The sequence below is a fragment of the Patagioenas fasciata genome, chromosome 15 (assembly GCF_037038585.1).
Source record: "Patagioenas fasciata isolate bPatFas1 chromosome 15, bPatFas1.hap1, whole genome shotgun sequence".
In the NCBI taxonomy this organism is placed as follows: domain Eukaryota; kingdom Metazoa; phylum Chordata; class Aves; order Columbiformes; family Columbidae; genus Patagioenas; species Patagioenas fasciata.
Window position 1 is genome coordinate 11,015,577 of NC_092534.1, and position 21,331 is coordinate 11,036,907.

The 21,331-nt window shown below is 45.0% G+C and overlaps 1 protein-coding gene across 5 annotated transcripts in view; it reads right to left on the reverse strand.

Moving 5' to 3' along the window:
• Window positions 1-5,836: 5,836 nt before the first annotated feature.
• Window positions 5,837-21,331, reverse strand: part of RBBP6 (RB binding protein 6, ubiquitin ligase) — a 28,327-nt gene continuing 12,832 nt past the window's right edge. For 2 of the 5 annotated variants that reach the window (XM_065850756.2, XM_065850755.2), the window contains 14 exons: window positions 20,383-20,427; window positions 18,023-18,111; window positions 17,805-17,901; window positions 17,197-17,336; window positions 16,879-17,051; window positions 16,031-16,134; window positions 15,249-15,607; window positions 14,198-14,294; window positions 14,039-14,117; window positions 13,886-13,943; window positions 12,513-12,875; window positions 12,056-12,157; window positions 8,922-10,667; window positions 5,837-7,871 (listed from right to left, as the gene is read on the reverse strand). In XM_065850756.2, the coding sequence (XP_065706828.2) occupies window positions 6,260-7,871; window positions 8,922-10,667; window positions 12,056-12,157; window positions 12,513-12,875; window positions 13,886-13,943; window positions 14,039-14,117; window positions 14,198-14,294; window positions 15,249-15,607; window positions 16,031-16,134; window positions 16,879-17,051; window positions 17,197-17,336; window positions 17,805-17,901; window positions 18,023-18,111; window positions 20,383-20,427 (5,064 nt within the window). In that variant the 3' untranslated portion in view covers window positions 5,837-6,259. The remainder of the gene's footprint in view (window positions 7,872-8,921; window positions 10,668-12,055; window positions 12,158-12,512; window positions 12,876-13,885; window positions 13,944-14,038; window positions 14,118-14,197; window positions 14,295-15,248; window positions 15,608-16,030; window positions 16,135-16,878; window positions 17,052-17,196; window positions 17,337-17,804; window positions 17,902-18,022; window positions 18,112-20,382; window positions 20,428-21,331) is intronic. The other 3 variants (XM_065850760.2, XM_065850758.2, XM_065850757.2) reach the window with 2 other exon arrangements.

Sequence of the window (21,331 nt, forward strand, 5' to 3'; positions counted from 1 at the left end):
GTCTCAGAAGTGTCTGAGCGTTTGACTCAGCTCCTCATGGGAGGAGAGCAGCTCGTTTCAGAGCTGGGGACTCGCTGTGCTGGGGACGTGGCCAGTGACAGCTGAGCACTGGGGCTGGGCGCAGGGACACGGGGGCCAGCGGCTGAGGCTGCGAGCGGGAGGGGACGGGATGGGAGGGATGGGACAGGGGTGTCTCTGCCTCCTCCCCACCTCGGGGCTGCCGCGTGTCCCCATCTCAGACCCAGCGTGGTTTGCTTGGGGCCCTCAGGGTCAGAGACACAAACTCTCAGCATGAGCAGCCTGGACGTACCCAGCAGACGAGCAGCTCTGGGGTGCAGCCCAGCTCAGCGCCCGTGTTCAGGGCACCCTCGTCCATGGGGCAGAGCAGGAACTGCCCTTGGCATCCCCCCGGGGCCAGACGGGTCCCCCTCACTGCCTCGTGCCCTGGATGCTGGCAGAGACTTACAGGAATCCCCCAGACACCCTGGGAGGCATCCTCAGCATGGCTGAACACAACCTGCACACGACTCCTCTGCCGGGCTCGGGCAGGGGAAGAGCCACATGGCCACGGGGCACGTATGGCCGAGCAGAACGTCTGTCAAACACAACATAATTATATCTCTGCAGTGACTATTTTTTCCACCACGTCCTCATTTCCATGCTGTCCTTAAAACAATGCAGACTGTTTTCATCTGCGACACAGAGTACATCATTTGCTCAGGCATCCTTTTGTCAAAAAGGCTCTGTCCTTTCATCAGCCTAATAATAATTAAAAAATAATGAAATCAAGCTCTTTTTGAGGATGTCCTTAGAAAGCCCAGGCATTCTGGAGAGATGCCAAGGTGCCTCCTGAGCTGCATTGGGGAAGGATGGTTTAGTCTCTGCTTTGGTTCTCAGCTTGCAGAAAACTGATGAAGGCTGCTGACTTGGAACTACAAACATCAGATACGTATGCAGGCATCTATCTTGATTTTCCTGTGAAAACATCACGATTTGCCTGCGTTGATGGCAACGCCAGAAACAAACCAGAAGTGCCAGCTCCAGCAGAGCCCAGCGCTGGGACCACCGAGGGCATGGGCTGAGCCCCGGCCAACACAGATTGGGTTCAACCCTCGCCTGGCCTCGTCTTACCAATCAACAGTCAGCAAGCATGACAAATTATTGTTTGCAGCTGTCATTAGCTGAAAACAAGGCAAATCTGCATATGCTTAATCTTAATTAGGGAGACTTGGCAAGGAGCCCTTGCTCGTTGCTACCAAACAACCATTTTGCTCACAAAAGGGCGACAGAAGCCCAGGCGTGTGCAAACACGCACGAGATGTGGATGAAAAAACCGCCTGCAAAAGCCTCGTCCTGCCCCATTTGCAGGGGGTGACGGGCGGGAGGGGACACAGCCAGGGCTGCCTGGGGGGTCGCGCCAGAGCAGAGCGGGTATAAACTAAAGATGAGGAATCTCCCCACCAAATGCATGGTTGCTAATTATTCAACTTGCGTTTACCTCTTGAGGGAGCGGGTGTTGATGGACCTCGCAGAGGCGTCTCCACCAGAGCAGGGGAGGACATGTGGACAGGTCAGGCTCTGCCACAGCCGATCAGGGTGTGACTGCAAGTGGAGCCCCCGCCACCCACAGAAGGAAACCTGGGTCACAGACTCGGCTGTGAGCGTGTTGGCCCCAGGGACATCAGCTGGGCAGGGGCACCACCAGCACCTGCATCCCCTGCGGTTCACCAGCCAAAGTCCTGGAGTCCTCCTGGCATCCTGTCCTCCACGCAGCATCTTCCTCATCACCATCCTCCTCCTCCTCCAAAACCCTCCCACTGTCTCCCTTGCCTAGAGCAGCCCAGTACAACCCAATGGGGCACTATCTGCTGTTGCACAGACGATGAACACAGTGTGGTGGGTCTGGAAAGGTGTTGTCATCCCCCACACGTTGCGTAGCTGAGACCGTTTCCGAGGGCACCATGGTTCCCAGGGCATCCACACCGCGTGTCCGTGGCCGGGTGCTGCCAGCTTGCCCACGGCACACACCGAGTAGGGAGCAAGAAACCCCGCGGCGTTCCCGTTCGCCTTTCCTGAGCGGGAAGAGAGCGCCCGTGTCCGTCATGGAGCCACCGCCTTGCTCACTGTGTGTAGGGTTTGGTTTGTACCCAGAAAAGCCAACGGGGCCGCGCGTTGCCGGAGACAGGGTGCAACGCCGGGATGGGCTGCAGGTAAATGCTTTGACGACCACCAAATATTTAGCAAAAATAGGCCAACAAGGTGGATTTTGGACAAAAGCAAGCCTGTTATTTTATAAGCTGGTGCCCCCCTGGACAAGGCAGCGAGAAGCACCTGCGCTGACTTTCCAATACCTAATTTTATGCTTTATCAAACTTACAGCATATTTTACAGTAAGGGGAATTAAAAGAAGGCTGGGAATCATCCAAACATTTCACTTTTAATTGAAATTGACTCCAAGAGGATACGCTAGGGGGGCCAAGTGAAAGACATTCCACCCAAGCAAACTGCTCTACCTGCTGTCTTTAGAAACCCCAGCGCCAGCCCTGGGCAGAGCGCTCAGACCCCCACAAAGCCTCGCAAGCAGATTTAGCTCAGCAAAAAGCACAGAGGTTGGAATGTTTGAAGCAGCAACCTCCCAGTGTAACTGTAATTAACGGATTCAACACCAGCGGTGGCAGAAACTAAGAAGTGACAGATAACGAGGAGCTAACGGCTTCCTGTTTGGCATCCACAGAGAGCAAAACCCATCTGCAGACATTTAAAACATTAAATGTGTTTTGGAAGAGACGACTGCTGTATTAGTTGATTCGGCCCTCATATGTAGTGTGTTTTTCAGCTAGAGATGAACAGGTGAAGATAACTGCAGGTTTCAGTGGTAAGAGCACACTGAACCCTGGGCAGCACTCAGTCCCACTCCCCATCCTGGTAAGACCCCCGCAGCTCCGGGGGACCCTCGTCCCAGAGCCAGCAGAGCCCTGACAGTGTCACCACCGTCCTGATTCAGGAGCCTCCTTCCCCAGAATAGCGCACTCCCCCCAGCTCACCCGGCATCCCCCAGCCCAGTGGGACTCCCGAGAGCTTCAGGCCTTGATTAGCTCTTCGTTTTAATTAGTCTCATTTAAGAGGTGTTGCCTCATTCAACCTTGGGCTGCCTTTGCCTTCTCTGCCTGACCTGTTAAGGGCTGCCCCACGAGGAGAGGACTTCCTACCAGGTCCCCTCCCCACCAGCTCTCCCAGGTGACACCACAGCCCAGAGCCAGCCGGTTCCCCACGCTGTGACACCCCGAGCTGCCCCTCGCCAGCCCCACGTCCCCTCGGCTGCAGACAGGGCAGCTCTGTGGCTGCTGTGGTCACACAGGATCCATCCGCATGGACAGCTGAGCTCGCCACGCCATTATTTTATATTAAAAGCCTTCCTGTGGAACCCAGTTCCAGGGCAACAACGCAAAACACAAATCTCAGTTTATCCCATTTCAATACAAAACCCAGCCTCTAAAGAATGAGCACCTCAGCTTGCGAGACAAGAATACAAAAAACAACTTGGGCCCAACCATTTCTTTACAAGCTGCGCTTCGGCCTGGCATTGCAGTTCGGAACTTCAGAACGTTCAGTAACGAACACTGCAGCTTTGGGACACAGCGAGCTGCACACAGAAATGAGATCATCTCTGTTTCCCTCCTTCCACAAACCCCAACATCTGGTGGAAGGGGATGAGCAGGGTGAGGGGCGGGGGTGACCGCGGACAGGACACTACAGAATATACAACAGTGTCCTTACCCACGGGGACCTACCTGTGGGTGACGTGTCCCAGGGGACTGAGGGACATCAAACCCAGGGAGCAGATGCCCCAGGCGTGTGTCTCCATCCCCTGCGCTCCACAGCATCTCCCCAGCCCACCTGGCACCGGTTCCCACCAGACAGCACAACCCTCACCAACAACCCACAAACCCACCACCCGCTCACCATCACATCTACAAACCCCTTTAGAATCAGGAAAGGCAGCTGGCAGAAGCTGTCAAAAATTGAGCTCACATGTTGTTCAACATAATCTTTTTTTTTTTAGCCTGGGAGCCTTGTATTTTACTAAACTAAATCTCCCCAAAGCTGGTGGAGATGAAGCAAACGCATTTCCTGCTGTGTGGAGTTCACAAACTGCCCTGGAAAACTTCTCAACACAACTGTAAGTCAGAGTTACCTGCTTGGGCCAGAGCATCACTGCATTCCAGGTGTTGACAGGTCAAACAACTTGGAGAAAAGTAATCCTACGAAACTCCATGTACAGAGTAAATTAAATTCCTAGGAGACGGAGAAATCATCAGTAATGCCGCTCGGTGCTCTGAGAACAGGCGATTTAACTGAGCGCCAAGGCAAGCATGGACAACAGCATTCAACAACAGTTTTCAGCACAAAGTTATGTAAAAATACACATTTTTACCTGGTTTTATGGAGCTTTTCCATAAAGAAACGTCCAAAATCTCACTTCCATGCAAGTTTACTAATTATTCTGAGTCTTGGTAACAAAGCACAGTAAACACACCCCAACTCCAGGAAGAATCCCATGTCAACCAGTCCTGCATTGTCTGTGTCGTTAGGCCAACGAACCGGAGCCTGGTGCAAAAGGCACCATCCCCTGCTCCCCACAAGGGGACAGTCCATGGCCACCTCAGGGACACGAGTCCCTGGATGAGCACACAGAACGACCAAGACAGACCTGGGCTTGCTGGTGCTGGGAAATAAAAATCCGAGTGGCTTATTGGCAAGTCTGCATCACCTTGTGCAGAAACACCGGGAATCCACCCAGAACGCCTTGGCACAAAAAGATGCAAACCCCTGGCAGCGGAATCTGGTACTAATTCTGGTTTGTTCCTACTTCCACCATCAGAAACATGGGATGCTCAGTTCCTAACCCAATATTTCATTGTGACAGCCACCCCACTGCAAAGCAAGATGAGTTATTATTTTACTATTTCTGTACTGCTCAATACCCCAGTACCAGTACCTACAAACAGTGACACTTGTTGAACAAAATAGTCTCCGCAAGCAGGAAGCCCTGAAATGCTGCTTTAATTAACAGAACTTTCCAACAGAACTCTTGGGACAAATCCCAAACAGCTGAGGGCTTTCGCTACTGAATTCAATTGTTACCGGGACATTTTGCCCTTAATGCACAACAAGAATTTTTTAGCACGCTGCCTTTCTCAGTGGTGCAACACCCACCGCTGCCTTTTTAAAAATTATGTCTGTCTTGAAATTCTCAAGCTAATTAAATGACATTTTCTAGGTTTCCCGCCGTTGCTCACAGCAGACGCCTGCTGGGCTGGGGGGCTTGCTGCTGCCAAACCCCACTGAACGGGAGGGGTAGTTTGGATCAAGTGGCACCACCGTACGAAAACACTAATAATAAAGCATCTATTTAAAAACACAAACATCCTGCTGATCAGCACTGTCAAGAGAAAATACAGATTACAGGGCATCTTAAAAATCCATGTCAGTGTTTGCTGGCGAATGCCAACAGCTTTTTGAACGAGGTGGAACAACGGTGACACATGACAGCTTCACACTGAAGGTTATTTTCAGACAGTCAGTACCAGCCGTTACTAGCGGCTGTATTTTGGGGCCATACACTGCCTTTTACAATATCAAACCAAGTCTACTTGGCACATGAAGAAGTGGCACTCTAGGCAGTACCTCCCCACATGGCATCACTTCAGATTTACGGTCTGACCAGGCTTTTCCAGATTAAACCCACTGGGAAGCTCTTTACAGGTACTTTTTTCTGTCACTCCTCTCTCCTCTGCTAATGTTCAGCTATCACTGGAAACCTCATCACATTGGATAGTTTACTGAAAACTTTTTATTGTAATCAAAAAGTGACATAACAGGGCTGTAATGTATTCTGCAAATCATTCTGCTGGTATTTTATAACTGATACCAGCTTCTTCTGCCAGGCAATTAAAAAAAAATTCAAATGTGAAAATCTTCACAGTACAGTAAACTCCACCCAAACTAATTAACGGTGGTTAAAAATAAGATGCCTCAGCAAAACCTTTCATGTTACATGGTCACAACTCACAATTCTGTACAAAATGTTCACTTTTATAAAGCTCTGATGTAAAAATCAAATAATCAAGCAGCAATATTTTAAGTGCAGCACAGGGTCTTTCATGTCATTATTTACAACGCTTGAATTCGTTTACATTTTAACAAAATTTAATACAGATGACTTAGGAATTAAGTCATTTTGTTATTATCTGTCGTTCTATGTAGGGACAGATTTCACTTTTTGGTCATCTTTCTCTTTATCTTTGCTCTTCTTCGACTTTTTCTTCTTGTGTTTGTGTTTTTGGCTCTTTTCCAATTCCGTTTCGTTTCCCAGGTGCTTCTTATGCTTCTTGTGTTTCTTATGCTTCTTGTGCTTCTTCTTCTCTTTTTTCTTCTTCTTCTTCTTGCTGTCCTGGCTGTCCCCAGAGCTGGCGCTGCTGCTGTGGCTGCGGGTCTGGCTCTCGGACGGGCTGTGGCTGCGGCTGCGGCTCACGCTGGGGCTGCTCTGGCTCTGACTCACCTCGGGCTGCTCGGCGGCCGCAGCCGCTGCCGGCTCCTCCTTCGCCTTTTCAACCGCCTTTTCTTTCGGTTCTTTAGGATTTTTCCCCGGAGCTTCCTCCTCTTTTGCAGATACGTTGCTCTCGCTGTCACTCTCGTTGTAGTCGGGTACAAAGGCAGCCTCGTCGGTCTCTCGCGTCAGGTCGGAAGAGAGGCGTGAGGAGCTGCTTACCTGAGGCTTGGGCTTGACCACGCTCTTATCGTTCTGTGCACTCACGTTCTCTTTCTCAGATTTTACATCTGGGGATTCTTGTTTCAAAGGTGGTTTAGTACCAACTGGCTCTTTTTCTTTTTCTTTTTCTTTATTGCTCTTTATCTCTGGTACATGCTTCTCTTTCTCCTTCTCTTTCTCTTTCTCCTTCTCCTTCTCTTTCTCTTTTCCTGAATTTTTATCCACAGGTTTGTGTTCCTCCACCGGACGCTTGGACTCGTGAGCAGCTTTGTGCTCAGTCTGTTTCCGCTCACGCGGGGGGCTGTAGCTGCTCCGCTTGGCTTCTCCAGGGCCCTTTTTGGACGGCTCCGCTCGCTCCTCTCTGGGTTTACTTTTCTGGACTGATGCAGATTCCCTGGTTCGAGAGGGCGAGTCTTTCCTCCTTGCGAATTCACCCTTCTCATCTCTGCGCTTGGAACTAGAATGATCTCGGCTGCCATCATGGTCAGACTTCTTGTCTCGGTTCGGAGTGAAGTCTTTAGCAGCGGATCCACGGCCAGTGTCGTGTTTCTCTGAAGATCGGCTGTCTTTGGAAGATTGAGAAATATTTTTGCCATTTCCTTGCTCAGCTGCACGTTCTGAGTGGTCTTTCTCTGGCTGAACAGTGCTCTTTCTCTTCTCAGAAGTGTCCTTATCTGACAACGAATGATCCCGGTCTTTGGTTTTTCCTTTTTCATTCGAGACAGAACTTTTTGAACCTTTTGCGTCGTGCTGGGAGCTTTCATAACTCGCCTCTTTTGTAGTTTTCTGTGTTTTCTCCAAAGGCTCCATTTCTTTTTCATTGTGTTTTACAGGGTTTGGTGGCTTAGCGCTCACATTTTTTATAACACTAGCAGGTTTGCTGATGTTTGTGGGCACCTGGGTAGTTTTAATGTCTTCCTCCTCAGACTCAAAGTCGTCTTTATCCCACTTGGACTGTGGGACCTGGATCATAATGATGACATCTTCAGCAGGGGCAGTTATATCATTATTATACTCCTCCATGGTCTTAATGACAGTTCGTTTTGTATCTGTCTTTTCTTCTGTCTTTTTAACGGGGCTTCCTCCAGTAGAACTAGTGCTAAGAGGAAAAAAAGGTACGTTAACAATGATACACACACCGTCATCTCTTGTAACATTTTATAAAATGGGTTTTGCTTCAATCCTAGATTTTCAGTATTTTTTTCAAAAGATGTTCAATTAAGGGAACAGACAAGAGAAAGGATGAGTCCACCAGCTGAGATTATGAGCAAGCAACTCATTATCTTCCTACTACATATTTAATTAACAAAGACACAAGATTATCAGATTGGGGACTGTCTGATCTGCTAATTCCTTCATGTCCTATTTCTACCAATGGCAGATAAACTAGATATACATTCTTGTTTCGACATGTAAGCAAGCAGTTATGGAGAGGTATACATAACCAAAGTTTTATCCTCATGTCTCAGCATTCTTTAGAAAAATGTACATTTAAAAGCTTTTCAGAATATCAGGACGCTATATTAAGCCTCCAGTGATGTCCTAAATGTTTTGAGTTTGCTTTGTCCTGTTTCTTTAGATGCTGAAATGTAATAACAGCTCCACACGTCACACGATGGGCTGTAGCAGAGCAAGGGCCAAGGGAAGCCGTGTCAGTGTGAGCGGCGTCACAGCCGCCAGCACGGCAGCGGATTGGGAGCCAGGCTGCCGTTTCTCAAGGTACAATTTCATGCCATTCTGACAAAAGCAGATCGTTACAGTACCCTGCATTTTTTAAAACACTTTAAATATTTTTAAATATTGCATGGTATAGACCTGTTGGTTATCCTTGTCTTTAGCAGAAAGCTGGTTTTGAAGGAAGACATAGAAGGGACACCTCAAAGAGTCAACGTGTAACGAATGGGGAGAAAAAAAGTCACACAAGTAAAGGTCAAACACGTCACCAACAAATTAACCTTATCAGTTTTCTGTGCAGCACAGACCCCTCGTTTTCTTTAACGCAATTTGATTTTGACACAAGTACAGTTTAGCAGGAAAGATCACAGGTTATTGACTTGTTTAGCATGGATTTAGCTGTTCAGCAGTCACCATGAAGAATTGTACGGCAGGGGTCGGGGGAGAAAGACTAAGAAAAGAATCAAGGAGGTACCTGGTGTAATCTACCAGAGTTGAACTAGACCCATCAGCTGCTGCTACTTTTCTTCTCACTTTTCCCTTCACTTTTTCTTGTTTCACTTTGCTGCTGCTCGGCTCAGGTTTCTCAACAGGCTCTTTACCGGGTGGCACATTTTCTCCACTCACAATCTTTTTGCCAGTTTCTCGGTTCAGTTTAATCTTCTTCGCGGGGTTGTTAAAAGCAGATTTATCCTTTTCTGGAGTTCGCTCTCCTTTTTCACCATCAGGCTCAGTCTTCCCCTTTGGCGATGTTTTCGATTCAGCAGTTTCTGGCTTAGAGGCCTTTGTGGAAGTGGCTTCATGCTCTTTGTCAGCCTTTTCATCTACTTTTCTTTTTCTTTTTTCAGGTTTCGCATCAGAAGGTTTGCTTTTTTCAGCAGGCTTTTTTGACTTGTCCTCTTTGTTGGAGGGCTTCTCTGACTTGGTTTCTTTTGGATGGTCTTTCTTTGCCTTTTCCTCCTTGGCTGGTCTGGTTTCTGGATGATCTTTTGTTGCTTTTGGGTGAACCTTCCGTGGGGTACCAAGAGCTTTCTCATCCTTCTGAGAGGAAGATGCTTTAACACTGTCTGTCTTTGACAACTCCTCCTTTGCTTTTTTCACAGGAGGTTCTGTTCGAGGAGATTTTTCCCGGTCAGTGTCCACCTTCTCTTGGGAAGCTTTAGCTGGTTTTACCACGTTGTCTTTCTTTGCAGGAGCAGTCACTTCCACCTTCCGCTTTGTTTTGTCAACTTTTGCTTTTGGCTTGTCCTTCTCTTTTTTCTCCTTTTCAGACACCGGTTTGAAAGCAATCGAATCTGCTTCCATGGGCTCATCTCTCACAGGGGTGGCATCATCTCTGCTCGGGACCATGAACAGAGAGTCCGTTTTAACATCTTCCGCTGTAACTGGCTCTCTTGGTTTTCTTGCACCTTCTAACAACTCAGCATTGGGAAATCCTTCATTCTCATCCCCTTTTCTTCTCTTCCGGTGTTTTTTATGTTTATTTCCTTTGCCATCTCCCAGTGGATTTTCCACTTCCTTCTCTTTTGATTTTGTGGGATCCTTGATGCTGTGGCTCTCTCTGCCAGAAGGTTTTTCAGGGTAATTTCCAGCTATATTACGATTCCTGTGGCTCTGTCCACCAGGATACTCCTCCCTACGTCCCCGTGCATATGGTGAATTCTCTCGTCTGGTCCCAGGTGGACCAAACCTCTCTGGAGAAAAGTTCTCTCTGTTGACCGGAGGCCGAGGTTGAGCGCCAACGGCATAGCCCTTGTAAAACTTTTCGTACCATTCTCTATAGTTCCTTTCCCACTCTCTGTATCTTTCCTTTTCGAAGGGATCTCTGAAGTCCACAGATCTGCCATAGTACGCTTTCATGTCGTACGGGGGGACTTCCCTGTATCTGTTAAAATACTCCCTCTCTCCTTCCCCTTGAGGGATTGTCCGTTTAGTGGGAGACTGGCCTCTAAACACTGGAGACCTTGACCGTGAATGGTATCTTCTGTACGGGGGTGACCTCGACCTTGACCGGTGATACCCATGTGACCTTGACCTAGAACGATAGTTACGACTCTTCCCTTTGCCTCGTCTTGGATACGGCGGCGATCGCGAGTAGGAACGCGAATGGGAACGACTAAACGATCGAGAGTAGGAGCGAGAGCGGGAGGAACCCGACCGTGACTTGGAGTAGGTATACGAGCTTCTAGAGTAAGATGAAGCACTATAGGGAGACTTGGACCTTAAAAAGAACAGAGCACAAAAAAAAAAAAAAAGAAGTTAATTCAAAACAGTCACTCTCCCCAGTTTTTTCCTCCTATTTTTTTTTCTCTCCATATGCTTATGTCAAAGCTTCTTTCAGCTGCTGACATAACACTACTGCAAATCGAAAAACTTGATAACATGTAAAAGTTTCTGCTTACAAGATAGACCAGCTGCTGCTTTGTTAGTGTAAAAACATACAGAAGGGTAAAGTCTATTTCCACTCACTCTTATCACACAAACTACTGCAGCTAGAGATTGATTTAAGGCGGTGCACACTGGCCTCTACTGGTACATGAACGTGCACATTTTTCACTACTCGGCAACTACATGCAGTGCAAACCATTTTTTGTTGCAGTAAGATGCAAAAGAGCCATTCTTAACAGCTACAGTGCAGTATCAAACATCACGAAAACACAAGTTAGCCTGAAGACAGTAAAGTTCAATTTTAAAATGCCAGCTTAGTCTATTTAACTTCACTCCTTATTCAGCAATTCGTGCATGATGCAAATTACTTGTACTGCAATAAAGCAGTATTTAACTCAACGCTTCTAGCCAGATGTCCTAGCAAAAATCTGCGCATTCCTCTAGCTCAAACCAAGGCTAGTGACCACAATTTCAGAAAAAACATATCTAAAAGCTTCTAAACTCAGTCGCTAGTAACAGGACTCAATGGCATCACTCCAGGGAAGATCCTGACAGCGTTACTGCCAGAGTTATTCAGACTCCTGCCCAAGGGATTTTTTGGGATAGGAAGGATCAGCTTCCCTCATTTTTTTCTTCAAAAGTTTTTTATTATGTTTTGAAGAACTATTTCACATTACTCTGCTTATGTTCATTAGCATCGCTCCTTCTCTCAAAGCCTTTCACCAATTTAAGATTTCCTTAAAAACAAGTCTGATTCTGTAATTCCTAAAAAAAATGTAACAATGTTAACAAAACACTAGCAAAAGCTACCAGTCTGCAGTCCAGGTGAAAATCTCTCTGTATATCTGTATGAGGCAACCAGAAGAGGAGAGGAAGCCAATTTCTCACACATCTCCTCTGGAGTGCTCTGAGGTAATGGGTACAATCACAACAGGGAGATGCAAAACTCCAGAACTACCCCTGTGCAGCTTCTCGCCTGCTCCCGGCTGTGGGGATGTGAAGGGTGTTACTGCAGAGCAGCTTGAATAAAAACCACCTGTTCTTTAATACTGCTGCCCAACTGGAGCTCTCAGTCCCCTGCACTCTCTGCCATGTTTGAGCCAGTACCCTACATACAGAACTCTCGAATCATCCGATCCAGCTAACGACAGAGGCGGAGTGAACTCCTCCTGATTCTTCTAGACAATCTGCTTCTCCGTTACGGACATGTAAAGCAGTTACCTGGAAAACGAACGCCTACGCTCCTTTTGAATCTTTTTATATTCCATCAATTCCTTAGCAAAATCATTTGTAAACTCATCAAGTTTGGACTTTTTCTTTTCCCTGTTAAAATAAGTTTGACCTTTATTACAATTATAGTTCGACCTTTATTACAAAAAGACATCAAGAAACAAAACATGGCCAATATGAGAAAATGTATATTGCATGCAAATGCAAAAGGTGAACATCCTATTTAAGCAAAAACAAATAGAATTCCTACAAGTTTTAGGGGAAGTTTTAGAATTACATTTGTTTTGGTTTAAGTTTTGCATGTTTACCATCTGCAATGAAAAAGTATATTGGCAAAAAAACTGTCATTTTTGCTTATGTCAGATGAACTTCAGTGTAACTGCAGTCTGATATGCTATCAAAATACAAACATGAAAAACAACGGAATGCCACTGAGCCAAATACTTACTCCTCTTTTAGTCTCCGTTGCTCTCTGTAAAACTCCTCCCTAGACAAAGGAGGCGCCTGTGTGGTCGGGATGGCGTTGGAATGCGCCGCTGGCACTGCGGTGGGTACCCAGGCCGACGACAGGTTGGCAGGAGCCGGGGGGTATCCCGGCGGGGGGACCCCATACCCTGTGGACGGGGGCTGCCCCGGTGGGAACTGCGGTGGGAACTGTGGTGGCGGCACCCCTGGTGGCAGCGGCAGTGCGTGGGGTGGTGGGGGGTACAGCGGCGGCGGGGGCACGGGCACGAATACGGGCGCAGATGCTGGGAGCGATGGGGTCTGAGTCCTCTGGGCACGGTCACTGTGCGGGCGGCCTCGGTTTGCACTAAAGAAACCCAAAAACACGTGTCACTGTTTGTCACGCTCTGCCCTGATTTTAAAGAGAAAAGCGGATGAAGCGGAAGCGCATTGGCAAGAGCTTCTTCTCAACTTCAGCACTTCCCTCCATGCTTCCTTGTTCATTCCAACCCAGGCTCAGCGCTCCATCCTCCTGCTCGCCCTCCCCAGCCAGTGCAGCAGCTGCTCTGCGCCCCCAGCCGTGCTCAGCACCCTCCGCTGCATCCCCACTGCTCAGCCCCAAAGCACCACACAGGATCAGCTCAGCTCTCCACTGCTTTTTGCTTCTCCCACATACGGTCCCTGTGCTGCTGACTCCTGGTCTTGTTCCTGAATTGTTATTCTCTTGCTTACTGAATTTGAGATTTTAGATAATCTGTGGGATGGATCCTGGTTTTTGTTTCAATAAACACACCCTTGCAATCTACTGTAACAAATACATAGCAAGATGAAGGACAAACGTGACACTGCAGTAATAGATAAAGCAGATATCTCTCTCTCCAAGAGAAAGCAGCTTGGCTGGGTGAGATGACTAAATTGAAGACACTGTTGTAAAATAACAGTGTTGACTTTTCCAACAATTTGTTCAATCAGTATGAACTGAGTTGTTAAGGAATGTTGGAGGCTGATTTCTATTGGGAAATCAATTCCTTCAGCCCTGTTCTGCCAGAAATCAAAAGGATAGCGTTCCATCTGATCTTTTAATTATATTTAGGTTTTATATGTAATCATGGTTTCCTCAAAAATTGTTCATTTTTCAGAGTCCTCTTTTCAATTATGTGCTAAAGTTTTATTTTAAATAATCTGACTGCAAGCGCAGATCCCCTTTGCTAAAGCTAATTCAAACTGAGCCATTTAAAAGTTAATTACCACTTGTACTCTCCACAACTATCTGTGCGTAATTACTTCAATATACATCAGTTGTTGTATAAGTTATTGTTACAGCGTAATTTCACTGGTTACAAGTAGGTATACACTGAATTTCTGTAGAATACTTACAGTTCCCAGCCTGGTCTGCCACCTGCTGAGCGAATGGCACCAGCTCTCAATGGGTGACCTTTGGAGTGGGGAGAGGAAAAAGGAAAAACAAAGAACATTCAGTTTATTTGAAGATGATTTTTCAAAGGAAATTCTAAAGTTACAGTTACTTACCAGTTGTGGGTATTGATTGTCCTTGGGGGCCCAGAAGACTCGGCAATGCCGGCTGTCGTAGTACAGGAACCTGATAGCCCTTGTGAACAAATACAATCAGTTAGAAACTAATCTCTATTAAAATACCAGAAGCATGGCATATGTTGAAATAAAATTTACCTTCTCTTCCAACAAACTGCTGATGGACAGAGAGGAAGATTTAGAAAGTTCAGCGGCAGTCACCAGAGCAGCAGGAGGTAAAACAGAATCAGGGTCACTACAAAAGAATCCAAATTCCTATTATTCAAAGTTTTCTGAAGCGATACTTGAAATGTAAAGCTCAAGGTGGGAAAAGGCTGACTACTGTAAATGGAAGTGAAAAATAAAACCAGCTGCACATGAAAGGATTAGGGAACCTATCACCCACACACGGAATCTCAGCTTTGGAAGAGGCAAGAACTGAAAATCTCTTAGGAAATGTTTGTGCTAATTCAGAGGCTCCCTTAGAATTGTGCTCCTTTGTATCCAAGGGCACCTCTGAGCCCAACAGTCCTCTGGACAGAGCTGCTATCGGCATTCAAGGCATAAAGCTGAGAGGATGTAAGTCCTAAACAACTGTACAGATTTTAAATGTATTTTCATATGACTTCACTGATTCGCAAACTTATGTCTCTCATGTTTGTAAGTACTTCAAATTTACAGTGTTTCAATGTTTATTATGCATCACTGACCACACTGTGTTACTGAGGATGACTTTGACTTATCATAATATTGATTATAGAAACACTGCTCAAAAGAAGTACTGTGAAAACACAAAACATCCGGTCAATTTTACCTATAATTGTGCTTTTACGCTTCTTATGGAAGTATTCCCTCAGTGCTAGAGAAATTAAGGCACTCAAGAAGGTCTGATCTCACTAAATGGTCCATTCAGGATCTGCAGCCACCTAAATCAAAGGGTCCTGGGGACAAAAAGTTCCTCTTTAGCGTAAACCTGTATGGAGTGACTGAAAGGGAACCCAACAGAGAATGCTGCTGAGAAAATTCTTGCATGGGGCACACTTCCAGCTTAAAGCGTCCTTGTTCAAAGGGAAAACAAACCCCACAACTTCCACAATTATCTGCAACTGCCACTAACAATATATAAACTGCTAGCTGAGAAGCTCAGGAAGAATCTAACTCACGCATTTTAGCATCTTGTATATTCATGTTGATCCACAGACTGACTTACCGAAAAGGCCCATCCGGCTTTTCCCCGCGGAGAGACAGTGACACGGCTGGGGGCAGATCAGAGACGACCAGCGACGGGTTGACGGGCAGCCCAGCCGCCTGCCCGGGCACCAGCGACGGCAGCGCGGCCGAACGTGAGGCCAGAGACGCCAGCGGGATCATGAGCGGGTCCTGCTGCCGGGCCAGCGCCGGCCGGAGCAGCGGCTGCAGCGGCCGTGTGATGGTCTGCCTCATCAGCGGCGGGGGATGTGGTGCTGGTGGTGGCGGTGGTGGCGGCTGCTGCTGTTGCTGCTGCTGCTGCTGAACCTGCTTACGGAGCCTTTTTGTGTAACCCGTCTCATTCTTGAAGTTGTTCACAGCCTGAAGACAGAAAAACATTCACAAGAAGGTAACATGAAACTTCAGTAGATAAATGAACAGAAGCCTCCAGGGAGTAAAATCACTTGTGTATTTCTCTAAGTGCTAATAATCCTAAAATAAATCAACATATAGCTGTATGAACACATCACATTAAACACTGGTGTTAATAATTAGTAACTCAGTATCTGTATTTGAAGTCCTTCGGTGTTAACACTGGATTTGAAAGTGAGGCAATCATGCCAAACAAAAGTGTGAATCTGCCAGATTGTCTCTATAGTTGTAAGAGAATGCATTTGAAAACTAAATTTAGCCTTATTCAATTTTGCCTTGCTTAAGGAGATGTAAATTATTATTTTCTTCCCATCCAGCTTTTTACAAATAGACTTTTCTCACAAATGGTTTATGTAAAAGTCATAATGTTACCTGGCGTAGGAACTTGTTGGCAATTAAAGCATCAGGAGAAACATCTGTCTGATGACACGTTGGGCACGTATGTTCCTCAGATTCCAGTAACGCTGTCCTAATACCTGTGAGTAATGACAACCATCCAAACAGATTTTAGCCAAACTAAGGAATGGTTTGAGGTTCTAATGAATTATAAACACATGTATATGATTAATGGGCGGATAGGCTCTTGAAACAGAGAATGAAGCTATAAATGCTCAATAGTGTAAAAAATTTCTAGGATGCAGCAAATAACTCTACAGTTGATACTTCACTCCTGTAACACTGAAGGTGCAGAGTGGGCTGTGTCTGGATATCTCCCCTGGACTTTTTCCCACTACCCAGTACAGTGAGAAGTCCAGAATCTCAAGGTTTATGAATAAAACACATTTAAAAAAACCATGAGCAGGTTTGAATTCTGAAGGTTTTAACCAACTCTCCTGTGGAGAAGAATGTGGAATAAATGCCCAATTATCTGCTTGTTGCAGACCTCAGAGTCACCAGAGCTGGTGGTAATTTTGTGTGGGAGAAAAGGCTGCGGACAAACTAAATTCAGTCGATATCTAATACTGCAATCACCTGCACGATTATGCTCTTTTCTCATACTCATTCCATTGCATGCAAAGAGGTTTTAAGTAGATATATATGGACGGAAAAAAGCTTTCTGCCCCCTCCCCCCCTTTTTTTTTCTTTCTACAAGAAGTGTCCTTTCCCATTCTAAGTACACTTAAATATTAAATAGAATAGGTAACAAAGTAATTTCATTATCCATTTCTGCTTTCAAAGATCAGATGTGATGATCTAACAAACATGGCGGTAACACTTACATTCATCACAATAACTGTTTCCACAGCAGGGAATAACGACTGCATCAGTCATTATATCTTTACAAATGAGACATAACAACTCATCTGGAATAGGATCATCTTCTTCTGAGGAAGAAGACGGCTCCTCCGGTAAAAAGGGAGGTTTTTCCTTCTTTCCTATAGCATAAGCTTCCCTGGAGGGAGGGTAGGAAGGAAAAGGAAAAGAAGTTAAAGATGGGTAAAGGAAAACTTTTCCAAGCATTGGCTAAATCACCACTTGGGCACTGACACAGTTTCTCTCATTGATTTTTTGGTCGGTCCAATTAATTCCATACTTACGCATCAATAGTTGGTATTGCATATTTTCCAGTGTTTGTCAGCATAGCACCCTTTGTATTGGGATCTTTCACCTCCATCATGAAACTCCTTGGAATTCCTGTGCTCTTTTTAATTCTGGGAACAGACTCAAAGTTTTTGTCCTGTTAAGAAAAGAAATGCAGACATATCTCATGGTAAGACCGGTCCTCAACCAGACACTCATGGAATAAAAACACGCAAATATTCAATAGGTGGGGTGAGCTCAACAGAAACATAAGCTTTCTATACAAGATACTAAAAACTGAGCTATCACAGAAAAGCTTAAAAAAGAGAAACAGTTCCAATAATACTGAAATATATGAAAATATAAATGAATGTTCACAGAGAAAGATCTGTAGATGTATCTAATGCTTATGACCTAGAAAAAAAAAATTACATGTCTAATTCCTGGCTTCCCTTGAAGAGCTTTGCAACACCACGATACAGTCTCTGTATTTCACCCCAAGAGGAACAATTTTTAATATGAGTATTTCATGTATTTGTTAAATAACTGCCAGGGTGAAAAACAACACAAAACAAACCAAATACAACTGAAAACCAAGCAACACCAGAAGTCTCCCCCATCTTACCCCATTTGTTGGGCAGTTCTTTATGTAGTGGCCGGGCTTCCCGCACCGAAAGCAGGTGTATGATGGTGGGGGTGGGCCCAAAGGCTTCTTCATGTAACTACAAGTTTTTGGGAAAAAAAAAACAAAAAAGGTATCCATGTATGTCTCTTGCTAAAACAAACATCTCTACAATCTTTTCAGAATCTTCAAAGAACAGATTTGACATTATCAACACTTACTTGATTGGATCATATTCATGGCCAGATTGTGTCATCATAGCTTTTATTTTATCCTCCTCGGAAGCATTGGCTTCAGCCAGATTGGCGGTCTGTTCAACAGGTAATTGTTTGACACACGCATTAGAAACACGTTTAAGCCCACACAGCCCAAGACAACAGCACTCATCCAATCCTGTAAAGAGCAGCACAGCACCAGCTGAGGCTGCATGAAAACAGCTGCTTAGATAAACCACATTTGTCCTGAAGATGTTCTGGGGAGTCCTTACGCCATGACATGATGTTTCTGTGCCTGGTAACCCACTCGAAAGGAGCATCTTGGGCACTCAAAACCTTAGGCTCTGTTTGTACCTTACATACAGACTTGTGTAACCAATCCAATTTTCTTCAAAGCGAACTGAAGCTATGTGTAGAAAAAAATACACTATCCATGATTTTTAAACGGTATTTTAAAGCTCCAGACTATTTGAAAGAGAAGATATCCACTGCACATTTAATTGAGAAAGATGTATGCAAGTATCAGTATTTACATTTTGCAGTGTTAAAAGGACACACAACTTAAGAGTTGGGGAAGTTGGTTTTGCTTGCTGAAATTCAGCTTCTGACATGTAAGCATTACAAGGAACCAAGCTATTTATAAGCCCTCTTCAGCAGAAGCGTGGCCATGGTGCTGCAGGCAAGTCCAGACTGCAGGGCCCTCCCCTACTAATTGCTGCAGATTGATTAACCACAGTGAGCAACACCTGCAGGTTCTTTTTTTTTTCCTGTTGACTGTGTCCTTTTAACACACAAACTGTAATATATACCTTATGCAGAACTAGATCTTCAAATTACTGAAGCCAGCTGATTTATTTAAAGTAGCATTTGTTCCAATGTTTTTATTGCACACTAGTCCAGATACAAGCAGGGTCTAAGGCAGTGACTGGCAGTGGTCTGGACCTCAAGCACCTACCACTCCGATCAACCACTCGTTCCTGCTTTTAGATGCATTCATTCACAAAAGCAACCAACTAGTTTCAACGTTTTATTAAACGGTTGTTTCATATACACAGTTTTTTCTCAACAGTAATAAAATCCAGATCAACAGCTATGAAGTCATTTCCATTAACATTTACAGAAAACTTTACAGATAGGTGACTAATTTGTTTGAACCCAAACGGTTTACAAAACACAGCCGAAAACCACAAAACATTAGTAGGAATAGACCAAAATTCCAATATGGCATTTAATACATAGTAATAATAAAGCAGAAAACGGTTAACACAATTGTCTCCGTGCTGAGCCAGGCTGCACTAAAGAGCTTAGAGCAAGTACCAGGTTTGAGCTGTGTTATGGCACATTCCTGCATTTGTCCGAAATACCACTTGGACAGTTTTTCACATTTTGGAGTAAAACTTCACAAGTTTACAGAACCAAGGACATGTTTAGGGACGGCACTAACGGAGCCCAATTTCTCTTGGTGCCTACCTTCCAAACTTCTCTTTTTTTGCCAAATGTACATGATTTAATTTGTGCAGTGAGAGGGGGAAGAAGTTACCAGTGGGAGGAGATTTGTGTTTCCTGGCCATGAACCCCAGCCCGTGCACCCAGGAGACCTGGTGGGGGTGCAGGGGCCCTGCCCTCGCCACACCGAGCACTCACTAGTGCTTCCCAGACAGTTACACATCGTGCAGCAAGAAATGCAAGTTCCAGAGCAAAACATGGCATTACAACAGTTCCAGAAGGTCACATCTGCTAATATGCCACACATACACATTGGTATATTCCTATAAACAATTAGGTACATTTACACAATTTACACAGTCTGCGTTCAAACAAATTAGATTGTGTTGTCCACTGTATATATACTACAACTTGTGAAATTGTGCAGCATTCAAATAATGTATCTGTCACTAGAATGACTAGAAATTCAAAAATAGCCATGCAATTGTCCATGTTACCGAAATGCTTCTACTTTGGCTGTTGCAACCCCCCCCGGAATGTCCATAACTTACAGCCAATTAAATTCTTCTGTAAAAATTGTGTTAGTTTCCAACGCAAAATTAACGAAACGTATGAAAAACGGTAAACAGCTTCTGAAGTGCTTCTTCTTTGTGTCTTGAAGATGAGTAACACTGCAACATTATGTTGAGGCTGATAAGGTACTCCCCTTCCATCTTCCCAAACTGGGAACTACTCTTTACAGGATAGTGTCAAAATATACACGGGTTTTAAAGTTAAAATAAATACTTTAAATTATTAAAAATTAAATTAAAGTTTTGTTCAAATTACAACAATTATCCAGCTATCGATCACAGTATAAATTTAAAAATACGAAGCAAACACTTTAAGTATTGGACAAGAATATATATATATATATATACCTTAGTAAGCTGGGCCAGAGAAATAGATGCAGAAGAGTCATCAATCTGTTCACAAAAAATTAAACACATATTCAAGTTCTACAGTCAAAACATGGCAACAGAAAACCTCTACTGTACTCTGCAAGCCTGCACTACATCCTCTGAGTGGCACCGACAGAGGCATTTCTGTAGTTATTCAAAACAAGGTGCAAACCTCTGACAGCTCAAGAGTGCCTCCATGTTAATGAGAAACTAAAATATCCAAACCCACTTAAGATCAACTTAATGCTCCTGAATATCTCAGAGAATCCCTGTCAAATGCTCCCAACTGCTTACAAGTCGAAGGCAGAGGAAGCTGTCAACTGTCAGCTACAAAGGATTTTTAAAAATTTGAGAAGTAAGCATCACTACAGGAAAATTATTTTCACTGTATTTTGTATATTAATCTGTTGATGTCTCACTATTTATAAATGCACATGGTTATGCTTTTGTGAACACACCATGTGCCTGTCTGAATAAAGCACAGGCGTTACCAGCCCTGAGACATGAACTCTGCCCCTGCTCCCAATGAGTTTAAAAATGCCAAACTCACCAGACCCCATAAAACACCAGTCTAAGCCAGCCATAAAAGTAACCCACCATTTTGTGTAGAATTGAGAAAACTGATTTATTGTATTTTATTAGATCACAGGCCATACTATCCAATTAGTCTGGGAAACGTAAGAATTTAATATTTTGCTATCAGACCAGAATCAGTTTTTGATAGCAGCCCTGTACTAAATGAACAAAAGCAAGAAAGTGTAAAGCACACTCCTGATGATGTAAAGCACACTCCAGAAGACAACCCTGCTGTTTTTTCCCCATCACGAGCACACTCTCCCGCTGGCTGCCCCGGGACACTGCGGGGAACCAGCCCCAGGCAACCCAGGAACGGGCTGCAGTACCGGGCGCCCCAAGGAAACGGGTAACT